Here is an 18,945-nt window from a genome sequence, read left to right as displayed (position 1 = left end):
CTCACACCTCCTTGTTATACACCCTCACCTGTGGCCCATATCCGGGTGAGGAGAGTTAACAGCCTGTATTGTCTGCTGGGGCAAAAATGATTCATTACGTTTGGCAGGAATAAAGACCTCCTCCAGTGTCTCTTCCAATATCCCTTCCACCAAAGTTAACCAGAGACTAAAACCAAACAATTCACCTTCTCCTTCAGCAAATTGATCAAGACATTCATCTGGCTGCAAAGAAAACACTGGTAAGTGATTTTTTTTACCACTTCCATTTGATGCGTTTTTTTTTATTTTCATTTTTTTTCTTATAAACGCCAAAGCAGACAAACAAAAAAAAATCTGTTCCAAATTGGGAAGATTTTCCAAGTTCTTGATTTTGTGGCTGCTACATCTGCTTCCACTCCAGTTTCTCGTGGAAATTCAATGCAAAAACATTCTGTGCAAAGGGCATTTAAGATTAAGAGAGTGGGTTCTGCAGTGAGGTTGTAGGGTTCTTCCATTTTTAGTTCTCAATGGATGACCATGAAGATGTAGCCCTTGGAGAGACCAGTTGATCGGGAGCGCTCCTTTTAGTCTTGCTCTGTCCCGTGAACGTCTTAGTACCAGTAGGTGCAAGTGGCTGGTCATCACACATTTTCACATTTCAGCAGGCAGTCAAAAGCTGTCCGTGTTTAAAGACAAAGGTGTGCATTGCTTCCTAGGTTTACATGGCTTCAATGATCCAGTTCTATTCAAGATCCATAGCTCCGGGGTCTATATGCATCTCTGGTTGGATCACGGATTGTAGGGAATCGGCACCCTGGAACAAAGACAGATACAAGTATTAGTTTATAGGTCTAGAATGGACCACCAAAATCAGAGTCAGTTTGCATATTATAATTAGATTAGCTTATGAGTAAACTGTTGGAATGATTCACACCTGGGGTGGAGGAGGTAGGCCATTGTTATGGAGTTTCTGACCACCTGAAAGCAATTACAGAATTGGTTTGTTATGGTGGCTGCCATAACACTAAGGGCCAGATGTAGGAGCCCAAATACCGGTCGGTAAAGGCCGATTTTGGCCGTTACCGACCGGTATTTAAGAATTGGCATGTAGGGGGCCAATTTTACCGATTCGGTAAAATTACCGAATCGGTAAATTTACCGAATTGGTAAAATACTGATTCGGTATTTTTACCGATTCGGTAAATTCTAGAAGTAGGTGGGACTCTTCTGAGTCCCAAAGGCCTTACAGATTCGGTATTTTACCACCCAATCCAATTGGGTGGTAAAATACCGAATCCAGGTGTGCGTGCAGTGGCGTCACTAGGGGGGTGCGGGGGGTGCGGACCGCACCGGGTGTCACCCCATCTGGGGGTGACACCAATCTACTACACTCACACTGACCGACTAGTAAGAAGCGCACCACTTCACCACCCGTAGCTGATCGCATGTGCACCATCCATCCGCCATCTGCATTCTGCACATCACACCGTCACATGAGTCACAGTCACACAACAACGAAGGGTTTAATTGTTCTGTGAGTGAGTCATGAGTGTGACGATTCAAAACCGAAGCCGCCAAACCCAGTTATGCATGCATATACCACCAGGCAATGAGCAGCGGCGTTGTTGTTCAGGGCTTTCCGGCTTACTGTTTCACTTGCCCAGCAGTTAACTTTGGGTCCCAGGGCCGTCAAAATGGTTTATTTAAGCACAGTCTTGGGAGTCACTCCTCAGTGCATGCAATTTTCAGGCAGTGTCGAACTGCTTTAGTAAAAGATGTTACCATGAGCGAGAGTCAGGTGCCCATTGCCCTCGGTGACACCTGGGTTCGTACAGTTAGTGCCCAGCACCCGATGAAATGTTGGGCTACAAAACATAAACTCTGCACTTTTAGAAAAAAAGCAGAAATTATTTTTTCGCACCTTTTCTTTCTGTATTGTGCAAATAGTTTTTACTCCAAATCGCGGAACACGGTGCACATTTTAAAAGAGCTGACAGACGCATTTTTCATACCCTTTTAAGTGAAATCTTCACAAATAAAGCAGCTTTTAATACATTGGTGTGTTAGTTGAGGGAGTGAGTGTTCCTCGCAAGCAATAACCACAACTGTAGTCGGGTGGAACCACATAAGTCACTAAATAAACCTGAGTTCAACCCCCTGGTAGTTTTGGCACAGGGCAGACGGGTTTAACCTGGGGGCAAAGTGTAAACTATTCATACAATACCAAATTAGAAATCATTTTAAAGAGAGCTCAAGAAAAATCCAGACAAATTTAGAAACGTAGATTTCATTTTAATAAACAAAATAGCACTCGAAAGACAATAATCTAATAAGAGAAAATCGGAGTTACTGAAATTTAAAATTTAAATATAAAAATAGCACCAAAAAAGCTGGCATGTGGTTGTGCTTGACCAGTACCTAGGTGCAAGTTAAGGTCAACCATGATTGAGTCAGATAATGAAACCAGATCCCGTTACGAACTCAGAAGGGGTGAGTTATGTGCAGGACCCTCCCCTACAGCATTGCAACCACGATGCAAAGGATATTAATAACCTGGAATGTTAGGTGACTAAATAATTGCCCAAGTGCCCAAGGTTGTACTCATCTCCTGAACTATAAAAGTCAGATTGCACTGTTACAGGAGACATACATTTTGGTGGAGAAATTGGGCAAGAAATGGAGAGGGCACCTGTTTGCCTCTACATACTGTAATTACGCTCTAGGGTTAGTAACTTGGATAGTGGCTGGGGTTCCTTTTAGGGTGCTGTTGATGATAAGGAAAGCAAGTGGTCAAAATCTAATTGTGGTTGGGCTGCTGCATGGGAATGACACATGCTCAGTGAACACGTACTCTTTGAATGTTGACTAGAATTAATTGGACTGCAGATTTCAATTGTGTCCTAGATTGGCAAGGGGAGGGTGAGATGGTGCAGGCGGAGGGGAGATGGTGCAGGCAGAGGGGAGATATGGTGCAGGTGGAGGGGAGATGGTGCAGGTGGAGGGGAGATGGTGCCGGCATAGGGGAGATGGTGCCGGCATAGGGGAGATGGTGCAGGCAGAGGGGAGATGGTGCAGGCGGAGGGAAGAAGGTGCAGGCAGAGGGGGAGATGGTGCAGGCAGAGGGGAGATGGTGCAGGCAGAGGGAGGGATGATGCAGGCAGAGGGAGGGATGGTGCAGGCAGAGAGGGAGATGGTGCAGGCAGAGGGTGAGATGGTGCAGGCAGAGGGTGAGATGGTGCAGGCAGAGGGGGAGATGGTGCAGGCAGAGGGTGAGATGGTGCAGGCAGAGGGTGAGATGGTGCAGGCAGAGGGGAGATGGTGCAAGCAGAGGGTGAGATGGTGCAGGCAGAGGGGGAGATGGTGCAGGCAGAGGGGGAAGATGGTGCAGGCAGGGGAAGATGGTGCAGGCAGAGGGAGAGATGGTGCAGGCAGAGGGAGAGATGGCGCAGGAGGAGAGAAATGGTAGAGGCAGAGGGAGAGATGGTGCAGGCAGAGGGAGAGATGGTGCAGAGGGAGGGTTAGTGCAGGCAGAGGGGAGATGGTGCAGGCAGAGAGGCGATGGTGCAGGCAGAGGGGAGATGGTGCAGGCAGGGGTGAGATGGTGCAGGCAGAGGGGGAGATGGTGCAGGCAGAAGGGGAGATGGTGCAGACAGAGGAGGAGATGGTGCATGCTAAGGGAGAGATGGTGCAGGAAGGGGGTGAGATGGTGCAGGCGGAGGGGAGATGTTGCAGGCAGAGGGGACATGGTGCAGGCAGAGGGTGCGATGGTGCAGGCAGAGGGTGAGATGGTCCATCCGGTAGGTTGTGAGGGGGTGACACCATGAGTTACCTGCACCGGGTGACACCAACCCTAGTGACGCCACTGTGTGCGTGCACATGTGTGCATGCACACCTATGCCATGTGACAGACAGACATGCTCTTAGGGCATGTCTGTGTGCCACATGGCACACATGCCTGTAAATGGGGTACCAGAGGGTGTCAAAGTGACACCCTCTGCAAAATTCGGTATTTACCGAATCAATGCCCATTGATTCCTATGGGCTTCAATGCCCATAGGAATCAATGGGCATTACCGATTCGGTATTTACCGAATCGGTAAATACCGATTCCTTCCGATTCGGTAATTATAAAAATAAAATTACCTACATCTGCCCTCCTCTTTTTGACCACTTCTTAAATACCGATTCGGTATGAATCGGTATTTAAGAAGTGGTAAAAAAGATTACCTACATCGGGCCCTAGGTCATTTGTCATGTTATGGATTTGAAAACTCGGTTTAACACATGGTTCTGCAGAAAGTGAGATCCATTCACAGCAGCCCCGTCTCTCTCTCTCTCTCTCTCTCTCTCTCTACCCCCTACCCCCCCCTCCTCACATGCAGTTCTGATTTTTGGATCTGAGGAGAGCACCGAGGCAAATTCAGTTTTCAGTATGCACTGTACTTCTAAAAATGCTAATAGTTGAATTACTTTCGTGTCGACCTTTTTGTAGTAAAAATTTCCAATTCAGAAAACGATTTACCCAATTTCTCTTACCCCGCCAAACGGATAGCTATACTTGTTATGTTGTAAGTGACATTAGAACTGGTGGAACTCTGCACTGCAGCTTGATAACCAATGAATGTCTCTACAGCTTTCATGTAATGCTGTCCACTAAGCCAGCGTCTTGCCCATCCCCCCTTCTATACGGAGGGCAAAGTGAAAGCAGCAGTGTCTTACTGTAAACACTATATAACGATAAGGCCTCCGAGTTCTCCAGTTTTATGGATTTTTACACATAAACCGATTAGGAAGACAGTTTCACAGTTTATTTCTTTTAAATGCAGTAAAACGGTGGCGTTTTGAGTATTATACATCTTGACTGCCAGTCCAACCGCTGTGCAGATTGACAGGGCAGCGTTTCACACCACAGGGGTGAGTTTGCACTGAAGCAAACCTAGTAGTAAATGTGTACACCCATTGGGACTACAGTCTGTAAAATATTGTGCTATTGCTTCTGGCACTGAAACCCAACAGCCTTTCAACAGTGAGAGTACATTTATTTCTTAAATACATGTTTAAATATACACATGTTATAAATTATTTTCCGCAGAACAGAAGCTAAATGTATAGAAATATCAATACGGTGTGCAGATACAAAATATGGAGGAATACAGTTTAAAATGTCATACACCTAAAGCCACAAAAGTGGGCACAGATTTGATAATCCTCATTAAACCACAGTTTGCAAATATAGCACCATCTAGCACTGAATCCCTTCCACCCCTGGGAAGGCGATCTTTGCAGGATAGACTCTAAAGGGCTTCCAAGTACTGATGGAATCAGGGGTAGCCTTAGGCATGTGCAAGCTGTGCACCTGCACAGGGCCACCAACCCCAGGGGCCACCACGCCAATATATATCCTTAATATATTAATCCTCTGAGGATGGATACATATTTGCGTGGCGGCCACTGGCAGGAATTTTGCGGTCTCCGGCTCTGCTTCACTTCCAAACACCCTGACCCCCCCCACCCTCTTCACTGGCCTCCGCGCTCCGCCCCGCCCAGACCCCCTCTTCCGGGGCCCCCTACCTACGCTCCCTGCCCAGGGCCACCATGAGCCTAGATCCGCCCCTGATGGAATCCAGTTTAGATGGCTGCTACAGTAAATCGCAATGTAACTGATTCATTTATTTATGTGGTATTATATAGCATGAACATGGAAAACGATTACAGACCAACTACATAGGGAGGCATAAGGGAGTCTCCGCCTTGTTATAATGTCCGAGTTTTGCTTCTTTCATTTTAAAATGTGTAGCTGTCATCAGCAAGTTTTCAAAATATGTCTTGCGCAATACAGTCCAAGCGCAGTTTGTTAACCTGCGACAATCAATGTATCCCTCTAGAAATCCATCATCACACAAACCATCTCTACTTCCACCTGAAGGGCCTTTTGCTTTTACGTACAAGTCCTCTCAAGCGAACCCTCTCTGTTTAACTCAGTTAATGCTCAGACATAATTAGTTCACTGAAGTGCGCCTTGAAGCTCGAGGGTGAAAATTTGGCAGAGAAGATAACCGTCAGTACCAGTCTGAATAGTTAACAGGACAATGACACAGGTGCTCAAGTGGGAGAGCTCTCTCTACAGATTATTAAGCCTAGAATATGTTGTAGCAGAAGAGAGCATAAAACCATTTGAAACACAGTTGCTAGTATTCAACACATGCAAAATATCACTGCGACTGCTTTACCATCAGCACCAACCTCGATTTTCCACCAACAACTGGAAATGCTGAAACAGGTAAGCCCCTTGGGTCGGAAAATAGTACACTGATATCTAGAATTACACATTTATTATTACAACTTAAACAAAATAGCTAACACTGATATAGCTCTTCTCCGTGAGCCTGACCACAGAATTCACACCGTCTCAAGTGTGTACACAAGGAATATTGAAGATGTTTTAAAAATACCCCATGGTAGATCTTTAATAAGCTTATTATTTATTTAAAGCATCTATTAAGGTATTTCCATACAAGGAACCATAAGAAATGCGTTACTTACCTGTAACAGCAGTTATCCAGTATTGGTGTCTTTCATAGATTCACATGCCTGAATCATTCCCCGTCGTCGAGACGGGGCCTCCGGTAAATAAAAAAGTAATGTCCTATAGACATACATAGAGAAAATAGGCCCAAGGGTCTCCCCTTAGTGGCCTTTCCTTGTCCTTATGTAAAAAGGACCAAACTCTTACAGTCAGCCAATCAGCTCCGACCCCCCTCTAGGACCTCCCTGGGAGGAGCCCCAGTCCCTCAGATTTTCGTACGCACCCAACTAGGTTGGCGTAATATTGTTAGAGAGGGATGTGAGACCTTCCAGGGGAGGCGGGAGGGTTGCATGTGAATCTATGAAAGACACCAATACTGGATAACTGCTGTTACAGGTAAGTAACGCATTTCTTATCCAGTATTTGGGTGTCTTTCATAGATTCACATGCCTGAATCAGAATAGCTAGCAATCAGATATGCACCTGCGTGATGGAAATGCTCTGTAGTCACAGTAGACAATGCATGTGTCGTCATACAACATGTGGACAGCATAACAGTAACATCACAATAGCAAGGAACGTGCATACCTGGATGGCGGGATGTAGGAAGGCTCACATCACTGAAAGAGATGGCGAAGCACTGCCTGGCCCACTGCCGCATCCTTCTGAAGTTCGATATCCAGGCAGTAATGTCTGGAGAAAGTGTGCGGTGACTTCCAAGTCGCCGCTCTGCAAATGTCCAAGATTGGTACCCCAGCGAACAGTGCTGCGGACGTGGACATCGCCCTGGTGGAGTGAGCAGTAACATGCTCAGTTAAAGGCCGTCCAGCCTTGTCGTGGCAGAATGCAATCGCTGAGGATATCCACCTGGAGATGCTTTGCTTCGTGAGAGGCAGGCCCACTCTTGGTCTGCTGTATGCCACAAACAGCTGTGAAGATTTCCTGAGAGCCTTAGTTTTGTCCAGGTAGAATTTTAGGCACCTCTGAAGGTCCAGAGAATGCAGCGCTCTTTCCGCTGCTGTGGACGGATTTGCAAAGAAGGACCTGAGGACAATTGGCTCGTTGAGATGAAAGTCCGAAGGGACTTTAGGTATGAATTTAGGGTTTGGTCTCAGCACTACCCTGTCTTGTCTGAATTGCATATATGGTTCCTGAATGGACAAAGCTTGCAGCTCGCTAACTCTCCTGGCTGATGTTAGAGCGAGCAAGAGTGCTGTTTTCCAGGAGATGTGTTTGATGGATGCTCGATGGATGGGTTCAAACGGACTTCTCATGAGTTGGTTGAGTACCAGATTCAGTTGCCATGTTGGAGGGACTTTCCGAGGCCTCGGAAAGGATCTGTAGAGCCCCTTCAGGAATTGTTTGACTAGTCTACTGGACCACAGAGAAGGTCCTGTGAAAGTCCTAGTGAATCTAGAGATAGCTGCGAGGTGAACCTTTATGGATGCATGTGCCAGGCCTGACTGTGCTAAATGCAGCAGGTATGGTAGTATTTGTTCAGGGGTGACTGAGAGTGGTCGTAGATCCCGATCCACACACCACATGCAGAACCGTTTCCACTTGAGAGTGTAGGTTTTGTTTGTACTATCCGCTCTCGCTTTCGACAGGATATCCCTGCAGTCCTGCGGGATATTTAGTCCACTGAACTCCCTGTGCTCAGGAGCCAGGCCGACAACTTGAGTGATTGGAGGTTCGGGTGTTGCACCTGACCGTTGGACATTGTTAAGAGGTTCGGGTGCTGCCTCAGACGGATCGGTGACCTGATGGAAAGTCGAAGTAGATCCGAGAACCAGTGTTGTCTCGGCCAGAACGGTGCAATCAGGATTAGGGTACATGGCTCCGCCTTCATCTTCCTGAGGAGCCTCGGGATCATTGGAAACGGAGGAAAGGCGTACGCAAACGCGCTGGACCATCCGATGGAGAATGCATTCCCCAGAGACCCTTGTTGGGGATGCCAGCTTGCGTAGTGCGGACATTTGGTGTTTTCTTTGGTGGCAAACAGGTCGATGTTCGGGACTCCCCATTGAGAGAAGACGTGTTCCAGGGCGTTGTCGCTCAGCTCCCACTCGTGGGAGAGGGATCTTTGCCTGCTCAGGGCATCCGCGATAGTATTGTCTTTTCCGGGGACATAGTCCGCCTTGAGTTGGATCCCGTGTAACACCAGCCAGTTCCAGATTTTCTGCGATTCGCGTGATAGAGAGAGCGAACGCGTTCCCCCCTGTTTGTTGAGGTAGTGCATCGTCGTGGTGTTGTCCGTTTTGACGAGCACTGGGGAGTTCTGGATGCGTGGCAGGAATGCCTGTAGAGCAAGATATACCGCCCTCAGCTCCAAGAGATTTATATGGAGCAGTTTTTCCTGAGAGTCCCACTTGCCGCTGATTCGAAGATCTTGTAGAACGGCGCCCCATCCTTCCAAGGAGGCGTCCGTGGTGATCACCAGAGGTGTCGCCGGAAGGAGAAACGGTAATCCTACATTCAGATTTTTTCGATTCCTCCACCAAGCTAGGCTTGTGGACATTTTTGGTGTGATTTGCACAATGTCCTCGAAAGAGCCAGTGCTTTGGGTCCATTGGGTTGCGAGAGCTTCCTGCAATGGGCGCATCCTGAGTCGGCAGTGAGGGATAAGGAGTATGCACGAAGACATCATTCCCATGAGGGATGTGTAAGTGCGCACTTTGATGTATGTTTTTGTCGCCACAGCCGTGGCCAGAGATAGTATCTTGTCCGCCCTCTCCTTCGAGGGAAAGGCCTTCACGCACTCCGTGTCCAGGATAGCCCCTAGGAAGGTGATCCTTGTCGTAGGGGTGATGCAGGATTTTTTGAGATTGATGGTTAATCCTAGCCTCTGAAAAAGATTGGTGCAGGCGCAGGAGGATGCTGCCGCGCCCTCGGCTGAGGGTGCTTTCACCAGCCAGTCGTCTAGGTAAGGGAAGACTTGGTGACCCAACTGACGCAGAAATGCCGCCACCGGTGCTAGGCACTTCGTGAAAATCCGCGGCGCGGACTTGAGGCCAAATGGTAGGACTCTGAACTGATAATGTCGGCCCGCCACCTCGAACCGCAGGAACTTTCTGTGACGCTTGAGGATGGGGATGTGGTAGTAGGCATCCTGGAGATCTAAGGATGTCATGAAATCTCCTTGTTCGAGAGTGCCCAGGATTTCTTGAATCGTCACCATCCTGAACGATTGGCTCCGTAGGAAGGCATTGAGTGCCCGAAGGTCTAGAATGGGCCTCCACTTGTCCTCTTTCTGTCTTACAAGAAAGAAGTGTGAATAAAACCCCTTCCCCTTCTGGGATGCTGGAACTCGTTCGATTGCTCTTTTTTGTAGCATTATAGCGAGTTCTAGGGTAAGGAGCCGTAGATGTTTGTGCGTCCGTCTTTTGGGAGGTGTGTTGGGAGGCAGGGATGTGAACTCGAGAGAGTGTCCGAATCTTATAATTTGGAGAACCCATCGGTCCGTGGTGATGTGTTGCCAATTGTCGAGGAAATGGGTCAGTTTCCCTCCAATTTGAAAGGATGTAGAGGGTGGTGGGACTGGCTGGAGTAATCGGTCACTGGCGTCCGCCAGCGCCCCTTTTGGAATTCCTGCCCCTGAAGGTAGATCGTCCGTATGAAGATTGACGGGCTTGTTGTTGTTTATGCTGGTATTGATTTTTGTTGGTAGAGGAATACGAGGACCGGTTCTGGTAGGAACCGCGATAAGAGGACTGACCTCTGGATCGGTTTCCTCGAAAGGACTGGTTCCGGGACTGTAACGTGCCTAGTGCCCTTGCAGTGTCGGTGTCCTTCTTGATAGTTTGCAGTGCCTCGTCGATCTTGTCCCCAAAGAGATGCTGGCCGTCGAAGGGCATGTCCAGCACCTTCAATTGTACTTCCTGGCGGAACGACGTCGCCTTCAGCCATCCTTGACGGCGTAGCACAGCAGCTCCGGCTAGTTGACGGAAGCCAGTCATGGCTGCATCTATAGCGCAGTCAATTATTTCCGCCGCCGAAGATTGACCTTCCGACAGGAGAGCCTTGACCTCCCCCCTTACGGCCTCAGGCAGTTCCTTCAGGTATGGGGCTATGTCCTCCCAGAGTTGGCGATTGTAGCGCCCCAACAAGGCAATGGAGTTGGCGATCTTGATGGTCATGGCCGACGTGGACGTGAATCTCTTCCCTATCGTGTCCAGCTTCCTGCCTTCCTTGTCCGGAGGAGCGGACAGTGGGGAGGAAGGGTTGCGGGAGTGTTTCTGGGCCGCCTGCGTGACCACCGAGTCAGGTTTTGGGTGCCCGTTGAGGCAAGCCGCCGCCTTAAGTGGGGCTTTATATTTCTTGTCCAGGCGCGGAACAACCGCAGGCACGGAAGCGGGTGTCAGCATCAATTTCTTGCCCTGTTCCCACAAGAACTCTATGATTGGAATAGATTTGGTTGCCTTTTGTGTCTGCTCTTTGAAGTCATGCAGGAAGCAGTCCGTTTCCGTTGATTCCACTACCATATGGAATCTCTTCGCTGCCCGTTCCACAAGTTTGTGGAAGCCTGCTATGTCCACAGGCGGCGAATCCGCCTGTCGCGGTTCAGGTGAAGCCGGGGATGGCGCTACATACTTGTTATCTCCATACTCGTTATCTCCATCCTGGTCCGAGTGGACCGAGTGGACTTCCTGGACCTCTCCTTCCTCCAATTCTTTCTCCTCCTCGTCGTCGTCCGAGGAGTCCATCACCTGAGGCTGGGTCTCACGGTGGGTTTGAGGGAGAGTTTGAGATCGTTTTGGGGCAGACGCTGGTGTATGGTCTACCGGTGTCTGATGACCACTGTCCGCATCCGGGAATCTTTGCTTGTAGTCCTGTACAAGGAACCGCAGGTCATTGACCAGAGTCGCCGGTAGGCATATCATGGGGGTGACCTCCGTGCGGACACTAGTGTGGATGGAGTGTTCCTGAAAAGTTAGGTCCTCCTGCTCCTCATCGGTGCTTTGGCACTTGACGTTGAGGTCCGAGATGGAGGTAGCTGGACCCATGTGGTCATCCTCTTCGGATTCCTCACTTTGGAAGATGTCGTGAGGTGGTTGCATCTCCACTTTGCTCGGAGACGTGGTTTCCGGGGTAATTTGCGTTTTTCTAGACTTGCTAGACGCAGCATGTGTTCCTGTCGACGTCGAGGGCGTCGTCGACGGCGGTAGCATGAGGGTCGGCATCTCTACCAGTTCGGATTTTTTCCATGGTTCCGATGCCATCTCCGACGACGAGTCTTCCTTCGTCGTCGGCGTCGTCGACGACGACGGTCCCTTCGTCGACGGTTCCTTCGTCGACGGTCCCTTCGTCGACGGTCCCTTCGTCGACGGTCCCTTCGTCGACGGTCCCTTCGTCGACGGTTCCTTCGTCGACGGTTCCTTCGTCGACGGTTCCTTCGTCGACGGTTCCTTCGTCGACGGTGCCTTCGACGGTGCCTTCGTCGACGGTGTCGTCGTCGACTGCGTGGACGACTGTACCTTGGTCGTCGACGACTTCGATGACGATGTTGTCGTCGTCGGTACCTTCGTCGACGGCGAGCCCGCCGTCGACGGTGTCTTCGTCGTCGACGTCTTCGTCGACGTCTGTGAGTTCTTCGACGACGGTGGGCTCGTTAATGACGATGCCGTCGTCGATGGTGTGGTTCTCGTCGTCGACAGGGTCTTCGTCGTCGACGACGATTGCAGTAATATAATAGAGGAAACAGGTCTACCTGATGATGTTGAGGAAGTAGTCGTCGTCGTCGACGCTGAAGGCGATGACGCTGATGTCGTCGACACAGTGGTTGTGACAGAGGTTGTTTTGTGGGTCTGTCTGGTAGACGATGGAGCAGGCCTTTTGAAGGTGTGATCAGCCTGAACAGACACTGAAGATGACGTAGATCTTGCCTCTGAAGACTTTTTTGTCTTCGTAGGAGGAGTGTCTGAGGGGCCCGGGGAAGATACCCTAGGCCTCTTTTTAGAGACTTCTGAGCTTTTGGAAACACTGCTCTCAGAAGATTCTAGATTGTCTCTGTCCTTCAGCCTGTCCAGCCAGATGAGAAGGCGTCCTTCCCTGTCTCTCACAGTCTTTTTAGGGAAAGACCTACAGATCCTGCACTTGTCCGAGACATGATCTGGGTAAAGGCAGTACAAGCATAGCTCATGCTTATCATCCACATGGATCCTCTTCTTCCCACAGGAAGAGCAGGCCCTGAACAGGGCTTTCTTCTGTGACTCCGACATGGAAGAAGTTTGTGGAAAGAAGCCACTTACTGCAAAACAGTGTAGTGAAGAATCCTTGAAGGGTTGAGAGCGAGGAATCACTTTTGAAGAAAGTTAGATGATTATAAGTAATCTTGAGCAGAGCTCAAGCTGGAGACTCCCTAGCACAACGTGCGGTAGAAAATCTGAGGGACTGGGGCTCCTCCCAGGGAGGTCCTAGAGGGAGGTCGGAGCTGATTGGCTGACTGTAAGAGTTTGGTCCTTTTTACATAAGGACAAGGAAAGGCCACTAAGGGGAGACCCTTGGGCCTATTTTCTCTATGTATGTCTATAGGACATTACTTTTTTATTTACCGGAGGCTCCCGTCTCGACGACGGGGAATGATTCAGGCATGTGAATCTATGAAAGACACCCAAATACTGGATAAATAGCAGGTCCTGCTGAAAGCCCAAATGCACCTCCTAGTAGGGCAAAAAGCTAGGGCTGAAACATGTTGACCAGTATTAAATATTGCATTATCCCCTTTTTTTAAAATTATAATCACATGGAAACAGGAATGAAGCTATTAAAGTTCCAAACAAAACCCAAATGTGTTGGGTTCAAAAGACCTAGTTCTCGGTTAGGGCTACTGTCCGCTGTGGTCAGAAACAAGCCCAGCAGAAAGAAATATTTTTCTTTCTTGAGTCCCCTCACTCACCAGGGTTTCCCCACGGTGACATGCTTCATCATTGGGGCCATCCCAGCTCTCTACGAACTGGGGCGTGCTACGACTTGCGGAGTTAAGTAGGAACACTTTTTTGGAAGACTATGGGTAGTGCAATGTGAAGTGGAGTGAGTGTTGTGATTAAAAATACCGATCTAGTGGGCCTAAAACAATTTTTTATTCTTGCTCCTAGGTGGGTATGGTTAAAAATGTGGTAGACACTGTATACCAAACTATAATGAGAAGGGAATCAGTGTATGGTCAACATGTTTCGAGCTCCCCTAGCTCTTCCTTAGGACCAAACAGGGACCAGCCCTGTGTTTGCCACTCCTAATTAAACCTAAATAGGAATATAAAGATAATAAAAATAAAGAAAAACAGTGAACGCTGCTACTAATAAAAGCATGTGTATAAATACATACGATTCCTATTACTCGTAGTGTATTTGTCAATATGCGCAATAGCACCTCATGGTCTCAGCTCAGGGGGTGGCGGTGTCTCCTTAGAAACAATCTTCAAACTAGAAGACGCCGCACACGAACACCTAATCAGCTTTGGCGGGGAAGCTGCACACAAACATGAGAGGGCAATCTTCAAACTAGTAGACGCCGCACACGAACACCTAATCCACTTCCCCACTGGACCGGATGGTCCGGCGAGGAAGCTGATTAGGTGTTGGTGTGTGGCGTCTTCTAGTTTGAAGATTGTTTCTAAGGAGACACCACCACCCCCTGAGACCATGAGGTGCTATTGCGCATATTGACAAATACACTATGAGTAATAGGAATCTAATGTATTTATACACATGCTTTTATTAGTAGCAGCGGTCACTGTTTTTCTTTATTTTTATTATCTTTATATTCCTATTTAGGTTTAATTAGGAGTGGCAAACACAGGGCTGGTCCCTGTGTGGTCCTGAGGAAGAGCTAGGGGAGCTCGAAACATGTTGACCATACACTGATTCCCTTCTCATTATAGTTTGGTATACAGTGTCTACCCCATTTTTAACCATACCCACCTAGGAGCAAGAATAAAAATTTGTTTTAGGCCCACTAGATCGGTATTTTTAATCACAACACCCACTTCACTTCACATTGCACTACACATAGTCTTCCAAAAAAGTGCTCCTACGTAACTCTGCAAGTCGTAGCACGCCCCAGTTCGTAGAGAGCTGGGATGGCCCCAAAGATGAAGTATGTCACCGTGGGGAAACCCTGGTGAGTGAGGGGACTCAAGAAAGAAAAATATTTCTTTCTTCTGGGCTTGTTTCTGACCACATCGGCCAGTAGCCCTAACCGAGAACTAGGTCTTTTGAACCCAACACATTTGGGTTTTGTTTGGATACTACGTCTTTGGAGGGCGACTTAGTCCTGTTTCCTCCTTCTCCCCAATATATGCACTGCTATTAAAGTTCCACCATTGGGTCTTTTTTTATTGGCTTCAATATTCTCTGCACACAAACATGAGAGGGCATGTCACCCTCCTTGTCTTATTCAAAACAGCTACTTAACATAGGACTGTCTGTATAAAAACATTCCAGAGCTATGCAGGGTTGAAGTCCATGGCAGTCGGCGTGGGGAGGAGCCCTAGTATGAAGCATGGAACACGACTGGTGGGTGAGAGCTCCTCTACTTTAAAGGAACACCCCTTGAATATAAGTTATTTCAGACTTAACAATGACCAAAAATAACACATGACTTCCTTTTACTCATAGGGTACCTTTGATCCTGTAATTTAGACTCTAGGGTTTCTGACCCATCTATGTTTTCCCCTTATTTCCCTCTTGGTAGTAGACACAGATCCAAACCACCTAACTAATACTAGTAGCATTTAATCAATACAAGACTTAGGAAAGGAACTCTATCTTTAAGAGGATGGCTCTTCTCCAGAGACCCGCATCACTTCCAACTTAAAATAGCAATCAGAGAAAGAGAGCGATAATTGTAGAATGTTTACGCTTTTAATCATGCACACCAATCCCATTGACTAGAAAAAAGACATGATTCCATGAAGTGTCACTTATAAGAAACTGGCATGCATTTTTGCCTTTGCCTTCAAATGGACATTTCAATAGTGCAGGGTAGATATTTGAATAACCACCTGGTTCTCCAGGAGGATTCTCTATTGATTAAACCAGCCCCAGAGTTTAAGGATGACTTCTACATTTGTGAAATACTAGTCACAGTAGGTGCTCTTTTGTGAACATAAAACGAAATCTGTACTCTGGGAACTGCCACTAGGAGTCTTTACTACCTACCGTTTCATGCGCTTTTACATAGATTGAAGAACTTACACCACTAAACTTATTTGGAAGGCAAATAGGAAGCAACCACAGAAAATTACTTCTCACTAGTTTGGGTAAAACTCAATGTCTCACTGCCAAAGGGGAGGAAGTCGAGGTTGCATCAACTCAAAAGTAGGACACAGTGTCTTCTTCAGTTGTTCTCTTAATGCTATGTATGACCACTACATGTACCATCCAAGAGAGGAGATTTTTAACCCCCAGATAGATGTAGTGAATAGCAGCTTTAATACCACAGTTGCCTTCTTCCTGTCTTGTCTCAAAGCAGTGAGCAGCGGAGCCTAGCTGCTACCTCTATTTTCTTTTAAGTGCATAAATATCTTGGGAAGCTAGAGATTGGCTCGCACCAGATGTCAGAAGAATGTATTGGGGTCTCAGGCTCCTATATTCAGGGAAAGCAGGCAGGTATGAACGGACAGGCATACAACACTACTGGAACTAAGAAATGACGCAATTTGCAAACTCGCTCTTGGCCAATGGCTGAAAAACATAGCCACTTTGGCGCACCTTGCTTTTGCGGCCCCTTTGTGTATACAACAAACAACCTTTATTCCATTGGTTTCTAAACCACTGAGTAGTTCAACAAGAGAAAAATGGCGATTAATCAGTTTTGTGCCTAATGTATTATGAATTTATCAGGAACTAGCAGGCCGCCCCAGCGTTGCCTGGGGCAGAAGGGGGCTGGGGGCAGCATTTCCGGATTGCGGCAGCGTTGCCCGGGGCAGAAGGGGGCTGGGGGCAAAATTTCAGGCTTGGGTGCACTCCCGCCCCGGGCCCCCGTCCGCCCCGACATTGCCCAGACCGCCTCCCGCAGCCCGCCCCAGCGTTGCCTGGGGCAGAAGGGGGCTGGGGGCAGCATTTACGGATTGCGGCAGCGTTGCCCGGGGCAGAAGGGGGGCTGTGGGCAACATTTCAGGCTTGGGTGCACTCCCGCCCGCCCCGACATTGCCCAGACCGCCTCCCGCCTCTGCCTTACCTGAGCCGCCGCTCTTCCCCGCGCTCCGGACTTCACCGCCACTCCTCGCTGCTCGTCACCGCTCCTCCCCGCCTGTCGTCATCACGCACGTTGCGGACATCGCTAGGTCGCGGCCAGCGCTACGTTGCGGCCGACGCTACTTTTAGGGGACTACTTTGTTTTTAAAGTTTCATTTTTTAATTTACGTTTTTTTTAATTTTATGCAGCCTATGTCCATCTACACACCCTGAGGATTACAACAATGTATTGGGTGTGTGGATTGGCACTGTGGTTACCGAGTTTACCTTGCCAAAAGGTTTCTGTTCTCTCTTTATAATAGTAGTATAGAAAAACGAAAAACAGCCAATGCTCTGAAGGGCAGAACATGAAAAGACAGTTTCACCTGACATCTATAGTAAGGGACATATGGAAATGAGCAGTGGTTTCCACGCACCCAGACAGACCAAATATTGCTCAATATACTGCTGCCCAATTGAGTCTTGGTAGAGCTTCCATCAGTAATTTTAGTATTCCAGTATTTGAAGAGCCAGAGGAAGTCATGGAACATACTAGAGGTAACAGGTATTTCTTCCACTGAATACTTCGCGTCATACAATTCCGAACAGACATTTGAGCCACTCCTTGAGTTTGGTATGGTCACCGTTTGGTATTCCTCAAGCCATGATACAAATAGCACTAGTCATCTTGGGAATAAAATTGCAGGAAAAAAGAGAGGTTTTACAGACATAAGGAATGTTTTCTGGCTGTTTTTTTCCACAGACTATAATTCTATACCTAGTCTCTGTTTCCTATATTTAGATCCTCAAATGTCCCTAGGTGCCTCTCAGGTCACCACTCAATAGCTGAAGACAAGGGTGATAACAGTGTACAAGTCAGAGAGAGGACCACTAGTGAGCCTGATGGAACAGTACCATCCGGGAGACAAACAGGCAAATATATAGGGAATTGTTAGTGAGATGTGAGAGCAGTGTGGAAAAAACCTCCTACGAGAGTCTCCTCCCATCTCCAGCACAGGGGCTTACACATGTTCTCCAAGCTACGTCTGACAAAGGGGGTAACTCAGTATCCATTGGAATGCAACTGTAAGGAAAAGCCTCTTTTCATGATCACCCTCAAAGTTTTGGACTGATGCTGCTGGTTTTTCCGACTCTGAGAATGCACTAAGGCCTGCTAACCAGACCTTAGTGCCAGTTTTCTAACTGCTTACAAAATGTATGTTGAACTGGCTACCCCCAATTAGTATAAGCTGACATATGTATAAGTCCCTAGTACATGTAAGACTGTGTGTCCCCCAGGGCTGAGGCATTGGTTTTGCCACCCTGTGTGGGACAAAGTACAAAATGGCTCCCAACCTGCCACTGCAGCCTGGAAGAGTGTTTTTGAAATGCTAGTTTTTCCAAATCAACGGAAAAGTCCCCACTTCCCTTAACAATATTTGTAAGACTCCCGTAAGGACGGCCTGTGGAGCCCAGACTCAGGAAGCTGTATATTATTACATAGAACATATGCTTTAGATATGTCCCGACAGCAACACTTCCAAATTGTTGTTTTAGCTGTGGAAAAGTTAGTAGCCCCATTGACTAACACTGAGATACCGGCTGACACCTCAGCCCGGCTAACTTTTGAATGGGACTAAAAGGGCTTAATTATTCAGATCAGGTTTCTGATTTAGACCTCTAAGTTTGTTTGTTGTTCATGTTGTTCCTTCAAGGGGATAGAACTTAGACGGGTCTTTAAATGTCCCTTTAGCCCTCCGATACCGTTGTGTTAGTTATATATTTGAGCAGCCTCCAGCTGCGGGCTAGAATGTGATGACCACATCTGGGTGAGTGGTTTTTATACCAGATTCCCTTTGGAACTGGATTTCAGACTTTCGGGTATTATACCGGTCCCTAGTTTTTCTTTGCTCCCTTCACTCTCTAAATAGCTCACAAACATGGCTGAATGCAGCGGTTTAGCCTATGATGATGCAGTATACCAATCTATCTTAGACAATATGCCCAGTATTCTTGAGACCTTACCAGCACCTGCTGTAACTGCCATTGATGACTGGACTAAAGCTCTCACACTCAAAAAAGCTCATTCTCGTACAAAGGCACACGGGATCACCATGGCAGAGTATCTGAGGGCAAGTTGTGCCCCCCCGGGGCTTATAGTAACGAATGCCCCTTGCCTTTTTCTCACTGATAAACCCTTTCTTAAGGACTGGTCGATGATTGCGTGGCGCTGCACCCGCGATTGGCTGATACTAATTATCAGTA

At 47.8% G+C, this 18,945-nt stretch overlaps 1 protein-coding gene across 2 annotated transcripts in view; it reads right to left on the bottom strand.

Moving 5' to 3' along the window:
* Positions 1 to 247: 247 nt before the first annotated feature.
* The window catches only part of BANP (BTG3 associated nuclear protein), a 1,144,281-nt gene continuing 1,125,583 nt past the window's right edge, over positions 248 to 18,945 (bottom strand). The window contains exon 14 of one of the 2 annotated variants that reach the window (XM_078669175.1): positions 248 to 793. In XM_078669175.1, the coding sequence (XP_078525301.1) occupies positions 722 to 793 (72 nt within the window). In that variant the 3' untranslated portion in view covers positions 248 to 721. The remainder of the gene's footprint in view (positions 794 to 18,945) is intronic. The other variant, XM_078669176.1, reaches the window with a different exon arrangement.

This window comes from Lissotriton helveticus, chromosome 12, assembly GCF_964261635.1.
Source record: "Lissotriton helveticus chromosome 12, aLisHel1.1, whole genome shotgun sequence".
Taxonomy (NCBI): domain Eukaryota; kingdom Metazoa; phylum Chordata; class Amphibia; order Caudata; family Salamandridae; genus Lissotriton; species Lissotriton helveticus.
The sequence above is the reverse complement of the archived record's forward strand: the minus strand, read 5'-3'. Positions and strand labels throughout refer to the sequence as shown.